This window comes from Cygnus atratus, chromosome 11 (genome assembly GCF_013377495.2).
Source record: "Cygnus atratus isolate AKBS03 ecotype Queensland, Australia chromosome 11, CAtr_DNAZoo_HiC_assembly, whole genome shotgun sequence".
Lineage (NCBI taxonomy): Eukaryota > Metazoa > Chordata > Aves > Anseriformes > Anatidae > Cygnus > Cygnus atratus.
The window spans coordinates 3,171,285-3,189,706 of record NC_066372.1 but is presented as its reverse complement, the minus strand read 5'-3'; the positions used below and the strand labels follow the sequence as shown (position 1 = coordinate 3,189,706).

Below are 18,422 nucleotides of genomic sequence, written 5' to 3'. Positions count from 1 at the left end.
GTGGTTCAAGAGCCTGTTGAATTGTGAAAAATTTGCTGTGCTGCATTCTAATCAGCTTGCTGATTTAAGCACTTGAAATATCTTGCATATCTGCATATTGTGGAAGAAAAATAAAGAGACGGTGTGGGTAAAAGAGTTTATTTATAAAAAAAAAAAAGCATAGCCGTACAGTTCTATAAATTGGTCCAGTCTTGTATGATTTCTTGTTTAAAGTAGTCATATGGTAGCTTTGGTCTTCCTGATGTTCTCTAGTATTGTAAGAGATCAACACCCCCACCCTGACATAGTGCCACTGAAGTTGCCTTCAGGAAGAGGTTTTTGTGTTTCAAAACAGTCAATAGTTGCCTAATCAAACCTTGCATTTTGACTTACTCAGTTACAGACTCACTACTCTCTCCTTTCTGCAGTAAAAGATCTTCTAAGCATATTATTGCTATGGAAAACTGATCTCATTAGGTCATTAGTCTAGAAACTTATCTTCAGGTATGACTCATTTCAGTCCTTTTCTGTAGACGTAGATATGGCTTCCAACTCGTCCTTGAGGTACGTGAGTGTGAAAGATGGTGGCTGTTTTCTCATAGCCCTTTAAAGCTAGAAATGATGATATTTCCTGTAAATGAACATACATTAGTTTCCACACTCAAAAACCGTATTTTAGAGCTTCAGAACAGTGTTTCAAAATCTTCTGGAAACCATCAATTCAATAATCCCCTGGAAGTTTTTTGTTCCTTATTTAAGAAAGACTGCTACAGAGGGGGAGAGAGCTATTCTGTTTGATCTTATTTGGAGTGTATCTTCATCAGATGCTGTTGTTTGAGTACATGGCCCTCATAAAAGAATTGAGGGGAAGAGGTACGCTGACTAAAGGCATTTTTATTTGTCACTGTTTCTTACTAAAAGCGTATGATTCTGGGAACAGACATTTATTTTAACATGGCATGAGGAAAATTCTTTCAGAAAACTTTACTTTATGGCATGCAGAATTCATATGGAGGGCATGTGCAAATGTTAAGTATGTATCGGCGGGATGGCATCTATACTGTATTATGGACTAGGGGGTTCAATTTTCATTTAAGTGTTTTAAAAAACTACAGACAATACTTTTAAAAAATCTCAATCATAATTCTCTCAATTTGTCCTGTAACTTGACATCAAAACTAGTTTGTTTCATCTTGCAGTTACCATACCTGTTCTAGCACACTGAAGAAAATCAAGTGACTAGGTAATAATGTATCATTGTAAAACTCCTTATTAAGCCAGCCAAGTGGATTAGAGTAAAACACATCTGCTTCATCAATATAGCTTTCGTTTCCAGTTAGGTCTGGGGGACATTGAAGGAATCTCATTTTTAGAGGACAGTGAACATGGCTAGGGAGAAAAATAAAACAAACTTCAGAATAAACTGACCAAGATGTGAAATGACTAGAATACCTCAGTCAAAACAAATTGAGTAATTAGGTTTCTTCCCCCTCCACGGCCAATGTTTTCTTCCCTTCTATACTTCATATGAAAGCAGAAGTAGAGAAAGTAGATTCAGCTCCAAGCTGCTGTGAGTGCTTTTAAGCAGTTCACAAAAAGCAGACTTTTCTCAATACAAACGTCATCTGCAAAACATCAGTTTCTTAAATGAAAGATAGTTTTCCACATCAGCTTCATGGTTTGTATCTGCTTCAATGTGTTGTTTATTTACCAGGATATATTACAAACTTTTTGAAATAGTGACTTCTGTCATTGTATGTTATCAATAATATTTATTTACCTTCTAGCAGCAGAAGTAAAGGTAAAATTAAAATGTTTTGACTATAACAGTGAGTCTAGTTTTGCTACAAAAGCTACCACAATTAAGCTATATGAAATACTGTCTTAAGTCTGCTGCATATCCTCATACAAAGCTATTCTACAAAAACTGAATAAAATTTAGATGCTGAATCTTATTCTGTGGTGTAAGCACAGTTAGCTTATTTTCTGTATTCATTTTTTATTAGTGGTATGAAAAACAAACTTCCTGCCTATATTTATCCAGCTCAGGCAGGTTTAGGAAAAAAAATCATAATTTCTGCTAAAATGTCTGGATTTTAATATAATAAACTGTTAGTTACTTTATTACCTGTAAAATGGAGTGGAGTGGCATGGCATCATGATGAAGACAAAAGCTTGTGACTGGTTAGAGTCGTTACAAAGTTCCTGCACGTGACTCATAACATCAAGAGTGCCTCTCTGGTGAATCAAGCCTGTATACAGGGCTGGGAGTAAGTTTGATACAAGCAGGAAGCTTGCTGCAGATTTCTTCCATGCTTTTAGGTGTTTTAAAGAATATCCTAGAGAAACATTTAAGTAAGTTTATGATAAGCAAAAACTTAATTCCGCACAGTACTTCTGAAAACTATTAGTTGAAAACAGTACTTTACTTTGAAGTATTTTAATATGCTGCAGTCTTTACTGTTAAAATGGAAATTCAAAGGTTAGTCTTTGAATCCCTTGCTATTGGATTTAACAGTGTAAATGTTAAATCCATATCTGTCCTTTGAATGAATGGTATACAGTGACTTACTGATGTGTTGTGATTCACACATCCAAGTAGAGCCAGAATAAATGATAACATGTGCTCTGGTATGATTGTAGTATTCTTTATCTCCAACATGCTGAAAGCTATAGCATTCCCTTTATACATTTGTTATGATCCTTACTGTTAGTTGTTCCTGAGCTACCATCCTTGGAGAAGCTTATTCTCCCATCTCCCATCCCTGCCTTCTCACTGCTCTTCGTGAAGAAGCTAATAATAGAAAGAAGACACATTTCTCCTGATGGGAGATAATGTGATTCATTCTTTTCAGTATCATGAGATAAAAATATTTTATGCAGCCTAGTTCTGTGACCACCTTTACAGAATCAAAAGAAACAAGTTAGAGTAGGCCTGTTTCAGAAGCCAGTAGCATAGCGCAAGTAATTTAAAGAAGTCTTCAGTCAGCCCATGTTCTAACAAATATGCGGATATCATAAAACAAAGTCTTATAATTAGTGTGATTTAAACGGGTGGAAACATTCTGTTACACGCATTTTTAACTGCTTTTGTGAAACAGCCTTAATTTATCTTTAGGTGTACTTAGAAAGGAATTGAAAATTCTGCTTTTATTTATAATGTTTTGAGCAATTTCAAGACCTCTTTGCAATCAAAACTTATCAATTAAAACTAATCAAAAGTTATCAAAACTATTTTGTCATTTTTTTTCTTTACAAAAGTATCCAGATCATACTTTTCTCTTGATAAATTGAGAAAGTGACCATTTTATTATAGCTATAAAAATTGAGACATTAACAAAAAAAAAAAGTGGTCTCACTGGACATTTTCCTGCATTTAAAGTAGAACTGGTTCTTCTTAAATCTGCTATTGAACTGAACACCGAACTAACCAAAGACATTATTTATTTGATCTTTGCTGGCAACAAAACTACTGAACTAAGATTTACTTCTGTTAAGACTAGCAAAATAGGTTAAAACATTACAATTTTCATTCATCTGTTTTGAACTTGTATGTTAAAGCTATCTAGCTTCGTAAGTTCTAGAAATTTGAATCTTTCCTATATAACTTTCCAGTAGATTAGGTTTTACATTATGATTTGACTGTTTGTACAGATATTACACTAGTCTAGCTAATACCTTTGTTTCTGCAAAATACCTATTAGGCTCTGTTTTGTATAAATAATAAAAAATAAGAACAGGAAAAAGATAACAAGCTTTTAAAGTATTCCTTTAAAGCATTAAAAAAATCTTAGTTATCAAAAACAATACGCTTTCCAGTTGAAACTGTGGACAAGGTTCTATGTAAGATGCAGTTGCGGTGATAGAAAAACTACAGTTGTCAGATGCCAATTCAGCAGTTTATGCAAGCTATCTTTAGTTCATTTTAAAGTTAACTGCATTAGTTTAGGGATATTGTTTGTGGTTTAACAAACTTGCTGTACTATGCCTGAAGGAAAAAGCTATCACATTAACTGTTCTTGGACTGCTGTGGGAAGTAGTCAAGAGCAGACAAAAAAACTATCATCATCTCTTAGCTGATGATGCTACTCCAGATTCAGGTCTAGAAAATAATTTTAATTTCAGAACACCTGAGTTTTTTTCATACTCAAAGGCAATTGCCTGAGCATACTTTAGAGAAGTGAGTGGAGAAATATTACAAAGAAAACAACAAAATTTGCTGTAAGGGTGGCACTGCACTAAAGTTAGGAGTCACTGAGGCAATTTTTTTTCTTGTAGGAAATACTTTTATCCATGCTAAGGTTTCTTCATGTATATTTCAGTTACTTACTGTTCTTCATCCTTTTTTCTAGGCTACTTCTAAGAATCCTTTGTCAAGTACCTACATTCAGTATTAACTGTCTGTCTTTGGGTAAAAGTTATATATACAAAAGGTTGCAAGACATTTAAAACCAAATTCTTACCGCAAAAAAACATGCAAAATGGCAGTACTGGATAGATGAACCTGAATTCTTTATGGCTCAATGTACTGTAATAAAAGAGATATGGTACTATAGAGAGAAAGCTGAAAACATCAGTTCTATTAACAAAATATGTTTAGAACATGGAGGACTATAAGAGCACTTAGACATACTTAAAAGCATGTTATCAATTTAGAGTAATCTCTTTTTAAGAATGTAAAAAGAACATTCAAATTAAGATTATTTCGTCAGTTTAAACCACACATTAATAAAAGTGCCTGGCTACTGTGATAGAGCAATGAAGTTGTCTGATTCTATGAACGATAAATACTTTACCCATTACTTTTCTGTAATAAAAGGCAAGAAAAAGAGTGGATGGTGAGCTGAGATCTAAGTACGCATTTGTATCTACCAAAGTAACATTCACCTCTGCTAATACAACTTCACTCCATTCAACTCTTTTTTTTTTTTGGTGGTGGGGGGATTACTGCAGGATTTGTGATGGGAACCAGACAGGTTCGTACAAGACTAAGGGAGTCAAGAAAGGCCTAAAGCCAGCAGACCTACATGAAGTTTGGGGCTGGACTGAAAGACAGGACAGTATTTGTGTCCTTGCTACTGTTTTGCTGTATGATGTTACTACTGTAGTTTGATACTGTTTACTACTTGGTATTTATTAACTTGCTGTATCTTTTCCTGCCTGAAAGTCTCTTGCTTAATCTACAGTTAACTGAAGCTTTAGAAACAGCTTACCTTCTTTCCTAGTTCTTCAAGTGATGTATTCAGCCCTGTGATAAATGTTCTTAAGAGGTGTGTATAAACTTGTGAATGAAGTAAGTTTTAGAAGTCAAAAAAACCCTTATTGGGGATGTATTAAAGAAGCAAATAATAGAGTATTTTCGTTAACAGACATCTAGTGAACAGTTTTCTAACCAGCTCTATTATTCTTTAAACGTTTCTTAGGTGATTCAGAGTTTTTTTTTCCATTTTGCACTGAATTTCATGCCAAATTATTTTAATATTTCAGGGTCTAACTAAACAGATGTATGCTAATGATACAAATGGTAGTATTACCTTCAATTCTAGAGACTGTTGCATAATTGACTGCCTTTTCTCAAGTATTCGAATAGTTTTAGATTTTCTATCATTTAACCTGAATACCATGCTTTGTTGTAGAGAGGACATGAGCTTTGATGAAAAGAACACAACTAGTCAAAGATTGTAATTGTACTTAAGAGAAATTACCTGTATACTAACACTGTCCAGATCACTGCCATTAGAAAGATGCGATACCTTTTTGGCGCCAGCACACAGCCATGAATAAAGAAAGGCAGATGGGTACTCAAGATAATCGGTAGTCCCTGGGTCAAGTACCAGTGCCAAGGATGAGAACCATAAAATGTTCCCAAATTCTGCAGCACGTTGAATTTCAAGAAGTTCAACTGAACCAGTACCCACTGGGATGTTCGAGGGAGGGGGGGAAAAAAAGTTTAAAATCCAAATTGAAAAATCAACATCTAAATTGAATTATACAGTCATCATTAGCCTCAAGTGACATTTTCATTCATACTCACATCTTTTCTACTATCTCTTATCACAGACTTCCTGTTTTGGCAGTTACAGACAGAAGTGTATAAAGTTTACAGTATACCATTAAAAACTACTGATTTACTGAGAGCTCATTTGAAGTAATAGTCTGTCATTTAAAATAACTAAGAAGTCAGTGTTTAAGAATTTATGACTTCAGATATACTTACAGAAGATAGGCCAGACACAGTCTAGCCACAGAAATAACAGGATTTAGAGAAGTCCACATCATCTATCTGTGTTAAAATGGTTAGAATTAATCTTTGTCTTATAAGTTGAGTTTAAAGCTACTTACCTCACCAAAAAACACACGGTCAATTATTAAAGAGATTCCCAACATGACCAATCTGAAAAAAAAAAGTTGATTGCATTGCTATTGCTTATGTATCAGATTGTACTGTTCTCCAAATTGCTGTGAAAACTTGCTGAAGTTACTCCTAAAACTCTTGTAGGATTATCCATACTCATGGCCATTTTACAGTGGCCATCTGCTATCACCCGGTATCCTTGGCATAATAGCAGGATAAGGTGGAATGATCTTAGTGTTTTTGTCCTTAGGAAATCTCTCTCTGTGACTCTACACAGCATACACATTCATTCACATTCATTTCAAAGAAGCATAACTCTCCTTTAAACTGTGTTTTTTTCTCCCCCTGTGTTTTAACAGCTTTTTTTTTTTTTTTTTTGAGTCCTCTGTCTCTGCTGCAATATGTAGTGGTAAAATCAATCTTAAGATATAGCTGCAAACAGTCAATTTAAACTCAGAAGGAACTTACCCAACTGGAATGCAGTTGTGCAGGATAAGGTCTGCTTTCCTCTGTTCTCGCAAAAAATGACTGAAGACCAAAGGTATCCATGGGATAGCAGCGGTGGGACGGATAGCAATTGCAAGTGCTATCAGTGTTAAATATTTGCAACTAGAATGAGGGAACAAAAAAAAAAGTAAACTTATCATAAGATCTGATCAATTATTTTGCAGACAGTGATGTTTCCTCAATATAAATATTGTCATGTCTCTGACCCAAAGTTCTGCATGCTCCAGATAACCGATTCTCTGAGTGCAGATACTCTGTTTTGCTTGAAAGGTTGCCTGCTACATAACTGCTTTATTAGCAATAGAGTAATTAATTAGGAGCGCATACTTGTTTTAAAATAGATAGCTGGTAAAGAAAGTTGTGACCACAAATTTATCTATGGCTGCACCCAAACAATTGTTATCTTTTCTCAAGTTACCACAACCTCCAGTCCTCTAAAGCTTAGTTTAAGGTTTTTTGTAAAGTGATACTTCAGGTAAATAACTGGAGAGTAGTCATATTGTATACCAGCTATATCACTACTTCAAAAAAAAAAAATCTAGAGGAAATACCACAGTTGCTGGTGCTACTTGCTATGTGAGTGAGGTATTTTTGGTTGCTTTAAATTCTTAGATAGAAGTCAGCATTTTAAATGGTAACTGTTGTTATCCGAAGCCAAAGATTATCAGTACTGTTAGTAGAAAGTTTCTCACCTGCTCCCCATCTTGGAACCTTTTATTGGATAGTAGTAAAGGGCAAAAATTGTAAGAAGAGTTTCCATGGTGTTTGTAAGAGTTCTGGTACAGGAATACCATGTAAACCAGGAACACAGCTGGCAGAAGTACTGAAAATAATTATGAACAAGGGGATGCACAGGGAGATGTGTTAAAACAAGTTCTGTAGCTCTAAATAACCGTGATAATTCTGAGGCTTGACTTAGCATCATTTTACCACTGTTCACACTGCAGCGGTGTTAATTAACATGCATAATTTTTTTTTTCAAGTCTGAGACTCACCACATACTTCGCTGTTTCTGCATTTTCAAGGTGTCTCACTAATAAATAAAGCTTCACATCAGCAAAAGCTGCCAAAACTGCTTGTACCAGTCTAGGAACCCATATCTATGTAAGCAAAGACAAAACTTCACTTGCAGCAATATCTGTTATATTCCAAGTTCAAAGAGTTCAAGTTCACTATTGTATTAGTCAATGACTTCTTAAACATGAAAATAGTAAGTGAATTATTGAATGTTCTCTGTAACTCCCCATGACTAAAATATAACTATATGATTCTTTGGCTAGTATTTCTGCCTCAACAAAGAGTTTTCAAAAATCTTTGTCGTTCAATAACAAAAACGCATGGAATTTAGATATGATGCTTTTATGTTACACTTTAGCAGCAGATGCGTTTTTTGGCTAAGTGATACTTACCAGCAGCTGAACGTCGTCCTTACCCAGGAGCTGCAAAGCTTTGTAGATGCTCGCGAAGAGCAGCGGGTAGGAATAGCCCCGTAGGCGCTGCGCCCACTCCCAGGTGAGGTGCCCATAGCTGTGCACGTTAAGGACGCACCGTGATGGGCCGCGGCCGCAAGCCCCCGCCCGAGCCGCGCTCCTCTCGGCCGTGCCCCGCTCCGGCCGCTCTCCCTCCCGAGCGGGGGCGGCGGGGAGAGGGCTCGGTTCGCACCGCCAAAGGATATCTGAACGCCATGCGGTGCGCCACCTCCAGCGACTGCCAGTACTCGTCCGGCACGAAGCTGGTCCGCACCAGGGCGCAGTTCAGCACCCGCACAGCCACCGCCAGCGCCGTCAGGGCCGAGGTCCCGCCGGCAGCACCTGCGGAAGCAACGCCCGCAAGTGAAGGGCCCGGGCCCCGCCGGGGGCCGCCTTGCCCGTCCCGCCCTCCCGCTTACCGGCGCCGGGCTGTGCGGCGGCTCCGCGGGCGGCCCCGTACAGCACCGACCGGCGCTTGCGGAGCCGCACCGCCTCCGGCCGCCGCGGCCGGCCCCGCGGCAGCAGCAGCCCGCCGGCAGCCTCCATCGGCGGGGGCGGCGCCAGGGCTGGGGCTGAGGCGGCGGCGCGGCGCTTGCGCGACCTCTGCGGCTGCGCTTCCTTCTTCCGCGCTGCCCAGCGGGGCTCCTCCCGTCCTTCAGGAGCGGGGCGGCGGCACCGGCTCTTCCCTCGTCCGTGCGTGTCTGTGCCCGTGCCCGTATCCCTCCCTGTCCCCGCCGGCATGGGGGGGCGGCTGCCGCAGGTGGCGCTGGCCGTGGCGCTCGGCGTGGTCAGCGGGCTCTACATCTACCGGCCCCTCTTCCAGCCGCCCGGCGCTCAGCAGACCCCTGAGCACCCGCCCGCGCCGCCGACGGACGCCGCGCCGGGGAAGAGGCCCTGAGGGAGCCGCGAGGGCCGCGCCGCCGCCTCCCGGCCCCGGGCTGCGCGCTGAGGAGACGGCGCGGAGCGAAGAGACGGCGCCGGGTGAGGAGAAAGCGTCCCCGCCGCCAGCGGGATCCGAGCCTGCGTCGCCCGCCTGCCCCCTAGCCGTGTGGGGGCTCCTCCTGCTGCCCTCCTGCTCCTGCTGGCCCCGAGAGGGCTCCACCTGCCCGGCCCAGCCCCGCAGCGATCCGCTGGCAGGAGGCGTGACTGCACGCTGCTGCGCTCGGTACCAGCCTGTAGAGGCGCGTGTGTTGAAATATCCATAAAAATCTGAATGTTTTAAGGTATGTGTGTCTAAGTGTAAATCACCATCAGGGAACTGGAAAAGAGAGTCGCCGTTGTACAGTTACGCTTTGTGCTTTTTGTGGGTTTTCTCCGAACTATAAACACTGTTTTTGTCTGCTTGTCGTGGTTGCAGACCCTAATACTTGAGTTCTGTTGGGAGCACAGTTGGGCTGTTGGCTGTTGGTTGACACGACACTCGTGACCAGAAGTGCTTCAGAGACAAAAAAAAAACCAACACATCTCCTGGGATTGTTGGGTCAAGAGTGGCTATTTAATAGGGATGGTCCTGGGGGAGTTAAGGTTGCCTGGAAGTCAGGTAGTACTTGGGGAAGTGCTTCAGCACGTAGCTCAGTAGAACAGCGTTAGCCTTGCAATAGGTGCACATCATTCTGAGACTCGAGGATGCTAGATCAGTAGCTATTTCAAGACTTTAACTCATCCAAAAAGAAACATAAACATACAGATGTGGGGACTTTGGTCCTGACACAGAAGCCTGTTTGGAAATCATGAGGGAAGAAATTTCCCTGGCTGTGCTTTCATTTGAAGTCAGGAACAATGTGATACTGAGAGACAAGTCAGTAGACTCCACAGAAGCTAAGATGGGAGTATAGCAGTAGGAGGTGGACAAGGAAGTGCAGCTGAGGAGTGCCTGATACGTGCATTTTGAACCTGAGGAAGGGTCACAAGTCACTGATGTCAACAAACACTACTGAGGTGACTCCAGCAACTCCTTTGTTTACAGTCCCATTTTATTTTGAAAAGCCCACCTAGAAAGGCATGGCTGTGTCAGTAGCTTGCTGGACATCAGTCCGTAAGGATGCCAGATGGCTTTTACCAAGTCCGTCTCAGCGGAGAGGCTGTACGAACTGATGCGGAGGGAAAGGGCTGCCGATGCAGCTGAGCTCGAGACCGTGAAGAGGCCTCGCTGGGCAGCGCGGAGCACATGGCAGGAAGGAGTTCTGGTGAGGGCAAGGGGCCAGCAGGGGGCAGGAGCTGCTCGCCCCGCCGGCACAACCGTCCGCAGCGGGTTTGCTTCCGCAGCCCCTTGTGCCTCTGATGAATTTTCTTCAGCAGCCCGTGATGTGCTTTCAGAAGGGTAAAGGGTCAGGGAGCGCAGCCGAGGAGCCGGCCTGGTTCGTGCCAAGCGCCCCGTGAGTTTGGGCAAAGCGAGGGGCCGCAGGCAGCTCCCGAGCCCCGCTGCAGCGTGGAGTGGGGCCGGGCTGAGTCCCCGGGCTGAGGCGGTGCCGGGGCGGGCCCCGCGTCAGTGAGGAGCCGCCCCTGTCCCGGCCCCGGCCCCGGCCCCGGGCCGCACGGGAAGTGATGTTGCCCTGACGGAAAAGGCGACTTGCAGCCCAAAAAACGGACGCGGCGCTGCCGGAGACGCGGGGTGGCGGGGCCGGGCAGGTAGGTGGGCAGCGGCCGCGCTGAGGGGCGGTGGGACGAGGGGCGAGAGGCCTCCGGGCGAGGGGCTGGGGCAGGGGGGGCCGCCTTTTGGGGATAGCGCGGGGCTGCCGCGGCTTCCCCTCAGCCCTCGGAGGGGCTTCGGCGCCCGGTGGGGCTTCGCCGGCCGTCGTTAGCGGGGGGGCCGCGCTTCCCCTGCGGGAGCTGGGCTGCGCTGGGGCTGGGCCGGCGCTGCTGCATCGCGGGGGAAGGTCCCTCGGGCCTGGCTGGGGAGCAGCTGCAGAACCGGCGCCGTGCCCGCAGCAGAAGGCGTGCTCTGCTCAGAGAACCGGGGAGGGGGACTGCCGGCCTGAGTTAAAAAAAAATAAAAATAGGGCTTTTGCGAATGGTGAGTTACCGAGGGAGCAATGTAAGCGCGGTTCCCCTGTCTAGTCTGAACTTGGATCTCGTGTCTGAGAGGCAGCACACCTGTTGCTGCTTTCCCAGCGCTGCGTCTGACGGTCTGCTTGCCAGAAGGGCTTGGGGGGGGGGGTGTCCTCAGCCTGATTTGCTTGGGCCAGACTAACAATTTGATGATCTTAGATCTAAGGAATGCTAAATCCATCAGGAAGACTTCTTAGTTTTTCTAATTCTAGTTACATCATTATTTACAGATATTCACATCATTATTTAATATCAGTTGTAGTTTTTGTAATACTGGTGAAGAGTAAAGGATGTGCCTAGAACTGTCAGAAACACCCAGCCTTACTTCTTGGCTCTCCTTAGAGATGCGTGAGGTGCATTTTGAGCTTGTTGATGGTGTGACTGCTTGAACAGTTTACGTATTGGTTAGCACGTACAAGTTTTTCATAGAATAACACATGCTTGGAGTTAGGAGTCCTCCTAGGCATTACTGGAAAGGTGATCTTTCTCTGTATTTACTGCTGTTATTGAAACTCTACAAAATGCCTATTGATTTCCATACGTGAAATGTGTTAGCACCACTAATCAATTTCTAAGGTCTATTCTGCATGCCTTTTCTTGGAAACTCATTCCTAGGTAGAATTGTCTTCTCAGTCCTTGTTTCTTTTCATAGACATGTAGTACTTTTGTGAATGTTCCAAAATTATTTTCCAGTCAGAAAAAAAGTGTATAATAGAATATGCATTTCAAATGTTAATACATTATTGTAGGAATAGTATTTGTGATGCTAAAGGGTTTGTCTCAAAAGTGTGTTTGAAGAGATGGAAAAAAGAACAGCACATTCCTGTGTTTCTAGTTCAGGGTTCTAACTTTACACCTGCTTAATTTGTTCCAGAAAGGAGTTCTGGGTGGGAAGCATGTGCTACAGCATACACTGTTGCATTTTTAGAGTTAATAAAATTTCTCATCTGGGACCAGATATCTAAAACCAGACTGTAAGTTTGTTTTCATCGCTATCTTTAAACGTGGTAACATTATTTTATCACTTGACTACACGTTTCCTTTTCATTCAAAGAGAAGATTGGTGAGATAAAAGAATTTTTAAGTAGCTCTTTGTGTTTACAGGAACAAATGTTACAAGCTATGTTCCTTGTATGTTGTCTTTGGATTCTCAGTTGCTCTATTACTGCTAGGTGTCTGCTGTGCTGGCACAATGGCCATTGATCGATCTGTCAGTTTTCAGTATTACCCTGGACCTGCACATCAGCACTGTTATTGAGAGCAGTCTGTCATGGCCACCAGAGGACTGGTAGGAATTTAATTTAGAAACAGGCAAAGTGGGCACTAGATATGGAATATAAAGAATGACAGCTCCTTTCTCCCTGTTATTTAATGGTTCAGGGAATAATTATAACAAGGTGCATTTAAAATGTATTAAACTTCTTATTTAAATAGTTAATTATCAGATACTCTCTTCTGTATTAAAGACTTACTTATTTACTCCACTGCACATGTGATCTGATTCTGCAGGTACTTAAGTTTGTTCTTATTTCTTATTTCAGAGGGCTACTTACGTATTTATAGCTAAGCATTTGCTGGGCTGGGCATGTGAAGTGCTCAAGAACTTGTTTTCACACCTGTCTTGCAGATGCTACCTATGCTGGAGATACAATTATGTTTACAGAACTGACTTCAAAAGTGTGGCTGAAAAGTTGTTTAAGTACAGCCTGGTTTAAGAAATAGTTATTTAAAAAGCAGCTTGTTTTTAGAGCAAAACTTTTTTTTTTTCTTCTATTTATACAAATAAGTTCTCAACCAGTTGTCTTCTGGGAATAGCATCTGGTTATGAGACTTCTTTTCCTGACTTTTATTTTTTGTCTTTCTAGTCTGAAAACTGCTTCCTTGTTGTACAAGTTAGTCCTGCCTGCTGACATTAAATCAGCTGTGATCAGACCCTTTTATCTCCCTTGGAGGTAAAGCCACGATGAATAAGGAGTTGTAGTCCTTAATTTCTTTATTGAAATATTCTTATATTGTTTTCTTTTCATAAATGATACAACAATTTACTTTTGTTTATTTTAATAAGTAGTCTCAACTTTTGTGATTTATTTTCCGATATAATAAGCTTTGAAGATTACATTTGGGCATATAGATTAAAATATAGCATATAACCAGCATAATTTCTTCTGTGATGTTGCTGTGGCTTCAGGGAGTTGAAAATAGTGTGATATATTTATGAGAGTTTTACATGGTACCAAATGTAATCTTTTTCATGTACTGGGCAGCACTTTGGAGCTGACTTGACAAGTTCTACGGTATTTGAACTACTAAAGGGAAAAAAAAAGTATCATTGCTTTTATGACTCTGAAGATAATATAAAAATGTAAGCTAATGCAATGCTATTTTCCCAAGTTTGGGAACCCATTTCCCATAGGTGCTCTGTTTCCCTGTGGCTGATATTCTCACTGAAGAGAAAGGGGTGAGTCTAAACCATAGCAGATAAAGGCACTCGGGAAGACAGTGTGAAGACTGCTAGCGAGGTAGGAAAGGGGCAGGAAACAGCAATGAAGATACGAGCTTAGGAGGAGGAGTACAGCTTTTCTAGACATCTGTGGTTTGCAGTGGAAAAAGGAGTTGGTAGATACATGAACAGTCTTTTTAAATTAGAAGTTAAATTTGTGGGCACTTGCAAGTGGTATTTTGAATCTCACTCTATACTTCTGCAACAATTATTTATGTAGAACAGGTATGTGAATTAAAGGACTGTAAGGAGTATATGTAGCTGGTATTTTTGTTAGTGCCCAAATAAAATACTGGATGGATAAGGATAACTGCTGTATCAATCAAGAAGCTGATTCTAGGTTAACTTTGGTGTTGGTGACAAACAAGGAGTTGTGCAGCTGGCCATCTTTCTGCTTGTGCATACAGCTGTCATTTGAAGCGGTGACCTGTTGGAATAACAAGCAAAATAGTTAAGTATTACTCAAGATTAAATTTTTTTTTTCCTTTGAGGTAAGATGAGGCAACACTGTGGGTAGAGGCAACACTTACTAAACTAACTTATTAATGGAAAAGGTAGATGAGATTTCAGGTACATAACCTTTCAGGTTCGAATTAGAAACAGCAGAATTCAAAATAAGTTGAGAACAGTCAATATACCCTTATTATAGTATTTCTGTTAAGCATATTAACTTGCAGGGCAGCATGTGTCATCAGCAGGCGATGAAGGTTCTCTTGCAGAAGTACTGCTGTTTTAAGGGTATCTTCCCATTTCTAATTAGATGCTTCAAAACGGCTATGCTGTCGTGCTAGCTGATCTACAACCATGAAAGTGAACAGCATGTGCTCTCCAAGTCCACCAGATTTCACTCTATCTCATTATTTTCATAACTGTTGGATATTTATTTGGTTCTCTTGCCTGCTTAGTGAAAGGGCTATAATGAAAAGGTTGCTATGTGAACTGAAAAGAAAGAAAAACAATTTTGTCCAATAACATCTTTGGGAAAGGGGAATATTTGTACTAGACTGAAGGCTGCAGTCAGCAATAAGAACTAGTAAAACATGTATGTTGAGTAGGAGGAAAAGAAAGTTGAATCATTTTATGGTTAAAAAAACAAATTTTCATTTTTTTTCTTTTGTGTCTCTGCCAGTCGTGCATATTATGAATCATATTAGTAGGTGCTGAGGAAAGATGCATTCCTGCTTTAAATCCTTGCTGACAGTCGCATGACTAACACGTAGCGTGCTGCATTTTGAAAACTTCAGAGCAACACTCAAAGCAAGCAGTTGTGGGAGTTGTTTGTGCTGTGAAACTGTTTTATGTAATGTTTGCACGAGAGATGAATTGCTGCTATGTTTACTGCCAATGGATGGTGTTTTCCAAGTCTATTTTAAAGTCTAGTTAATGTTCAAAATGCGGATTATAGCAAAAATAAGGATATATTTTTAAAAAATTCCAAATTTTAATGTTAACCATAATTCCCCTCAGCTCTTCATTTGGTTCCAAACCAAGCTTTATGCATGACTGAATGTAACTCCAAGTGTGGGTGTTTGATTAGGCTCTAGCCATGCTGCTATTATCCATTTGCAAGAAAGCGTTAGGATCTTAAAGTGCTGGATGAGAAACGGCATATGCTCTGCTGACTTTCTCCTCTAACAGTAATTCAACTTGACGAGCCTTTGCTGCTGGGGCATGAACTGTTGGACAATACTTAATTTTTCCATATTCTTTTTTGCTTCAGAATGGTGTCAGGATAGACAAGAGAATAACTGTCCAGTGACGGTGTCATCTAGATTTGAAGACAGTACTGTCCAAATCTGACAGTATTTCTTTTGAATTCAATAGCAAGCCTTTTATAATTAATTTTAGATTGGGTAAATGTAGCCCTAAGTCTGACTTGCTGAAGTAGGGTTATTGTTTATTTAGCTATGATATAGAAGAGGTGACTACGTATCTTTATTTGATAATTTTTTGAATTGTCAGTTTGGATATGGCACGTAGTGCACAGGATGGGGCCTGAGATCCTGCTATTTGTTAGTAGAAGCTGAAGAGCTGACTTTGGAAGATTTACGAAAAGAGCTTGCTGCAAAAATAGAACTGTGTGTTTTGGTAGACTTCAAAAGGAAAAAAAAAAAAAGAAGCTTGAATTGCTAACACAAGTAAACGCAACCAGATTTTATTCTATTAGCTGTTTTATTTCTACTAATAGATGTGCTTAAATTTAATTTGCTTTTAAATAGAAAATGCCTTTAAATCCAAAATGAAAGGAAAGGTGTGGTAAAATTGCAGGATTCTCAGTTTCCAGGTGTCGGTGTGTGGCAGCACGTGCTGTGGCTAGTCTGGGGCAATGTGTGTACAACATGGCCAGCCAGTTGGTGGCCCTTAGAACCTAAAAATGGTAACCGCCAGCTCTTCAGTGGAGACATGCATTCGGCTCTTTCCTTTATCCAGCTGCCAATTTTTCACAAAGTGTGTAGGAACTTCATATCTCTGTGGCTTCTTGCCCTTCTGTGAGGAAGTGCGGAAACTGATCAACAGGTTCAAATGCTGGGGAGGAAGGCAGAAATGACAGAGGGACAGAGAAACTCAGTTTCTGTCTAATAAGCTTTATTTCCTTAGGCTAAGAGGGATGTCCTCATTTCAGCTTTGTTTTTTGCATTGTAAATTTGGAGCTTTGCTTCAAGAAGTCCTTATTGCACACACAATTTCCAGTGTGACATGCTGAACCTTAGGGAAATTCTTTTCAGCCTAGCATCCTGAGTGATCTTGAGGAATGGGAGCAGTACCATTTTTTCTTAATGGAGGTTGCAGAAGGAGTAGAATAGAGCAAATAGAACTGAAAGTCCCAATTTGGCAGTTACGCCAGAATCACTACCTTTACAAACCCACCAATTCCTCTAGCACACTCTGGATTAACCAGTCAGGTCAGTCATACTTAACTTAGGGAGTCACTGAATAAATGTGGAAATCAAAGAGCTCTAATATTAATGACGTTCATGGTTTAAGAAATGATAGGGGAGAATAATAGCATTACAGGTGTCTAGTGAGGTTTCATATGCTTTATTGCATGAAAGGTCGAACGATACAGGACAAATGGAATATTTTTCTGTAGTTCTGAACTTATGCATATATAGAATATATATGCATAATGCAGAATATATATTCTATTATGCATATATAGAATATACAGCTATATTTATCAAATAGTGCAAAGTTACTCTGTACTCTGAAAGAATGCCAAAATGAGTTTAACAAATGCTTCCCAGCTAGTTATGTTCAGTAGATGTTATCTTGACAGGAGAAAAGGTGGTAGGTGTTAAGTTGGGTTTGCCTAACAATTTCTAACTAGGCAGGCTGATTGCATAAGTGTGTACATCACTTAGGCAGACTTGACATTTTTGCCCAGATCAGCCTGTCTGTGGATGGAACTATTCCTAGGTAGTTAACTAATTCTATTGTGTGTGCTTCAGGTGAGTGAGCATTGCATTTATGGTGGGAGAAACACAGTTCTGCAGGCAAGCACTAGCTAAGCCATTCAACTTTTCCTCCTGAGAGCTAATTTAATGTGGAAAAGACACTGTTGTCATTTTGTGGGGAGAATGAAGACCGCTTGTCATGTTAAATAGATTTACAAAAGATGTGAACGGGGTGTAGAGCTGGAAAGAAAACCCAGCTCTCCAAATCGGGGCTCTATTGAGATCCATCTTAAAAAGCAGTGTTGTCATCTTGGCAATGACGCACTGGATCAGGCAGTGCAAAGAACGAATGCATATTGATTAAGTGTCAGCATGTGAAAACATCAAAGCAACTTTCAAAATTGTATTAATATTATAAGACTGTAAAACACTGAAAATCCTTTCAAGGAAGCTGTAGTGCATGTTCATTTACATTGGTACGACAACTTCCTGTAAAGCTACTACATTTTTTAATTAATACACTTAGTCATCGACCCTGTTGATAGGTAGATAAAGATCATTGATCTCAAATGCGATTTGTAGCTCTTCAGGCTGAACATAGAGATACCAGATTATTACTGTGCAGTTACAGATGCATACCAAAATGCAGGGCCACTTTTGTCTGCATATGTTACTGTTCTAGGTGCTTTCTTCATGAAATCAGGCCCTCACTTCCTAAGTATTTATGACATGAGGAACCAACATAAATCTCACTTACAGAAGAGCGTGTGTAATATTTCCTCCATCTTTAGGTTAAATATTCCTCTTTTAAGCTGATGTAATTTGAACAGTGTGAATGTTGCAAGGAATATCGCTTATTGCATGGAAAAGGATCAGGTTTGCTCAGTCCAAAAATAATGTTAGTTCTTGCAAATAACTATTACATTTTATTGCTGTTTTAAATTCAGAACTTTGTATTTGCTCTTTCTTGGTGTCTTAGCACCTTGTACATAGATTCTGTATTCTTTCTAATGTGTTCTTTTTAATATTTCAGAACTTGATTGGGAAGTAAGAATGTGATTCAAGAATGAAAAAAAAATAATTTTGCATTTCTCTTTTCATTCAGATCTAGAGCAAGCACCTACACTCTTGGCATTGTCTCAGGACAAGTTGTGACTACAATGATGTTA

General features: G+C 40.8%; 2 protein-coding genes across 6 annotated transcripts in view; one reads left to right on the top strand and one right to left on the bottom strand.

The window, feature by feature from the left end:
* Window positions 1–122: 122 nt before the first annotated feature.
* On the bottom strand, window positions 123–9,051 carry PIGB (phosphatidylinositol glycan anchor biosynthesis class B). Its single transcript, XM_050713086.1, has 12 exons — window positions 8,730–9,051; window positions 8,520–8,652; window positions 8,251–8,371; window positions 7,837–7,941; window positions 7,534–7,664; window positions 6,803–6,943; window positions 6,322–6,373; window positions 5,685–5,896; window positions 4,443–4,507; window positions 2,108–2,318; window positions 1,188–1,368; window positions 123–610 (listed from the first exon to the last, which is right to left on the bottom strand). The coding sequence occupies exons 1-12, from the start codon at window positions 9,049–9,051 to the stop codon at window positions 491–493; spliced, it is 1,794 nt and encodes a 597-aa protein (XP_050569043.1). The 3' UTR covers window positions 123–490.
* RAB27A (RAB27A, member RAS oncogene family) overlaps window positions 8,952–18,422 on the top strand; it is a 36,991-nt gene continuing 27,520 nt past the window's right edge. For 2 of the 5 annotated variants that reach the window (XM_035553885.2, XM_035553889.2), the window contains exon 1: window positions 10,812–10,938. The gene's annotated coding sequence lies outside the window, so the exon portion shown is untranslated. Of the gene's footprint in view, window positions 9,534–10,559; window positions 10,939–18,422 lie in introns of those variants that run through there. The other 3 variants (XM_050713088.1, XM_035553888.2, XM_035553890.2) reach the window with 3 other exon arrangements.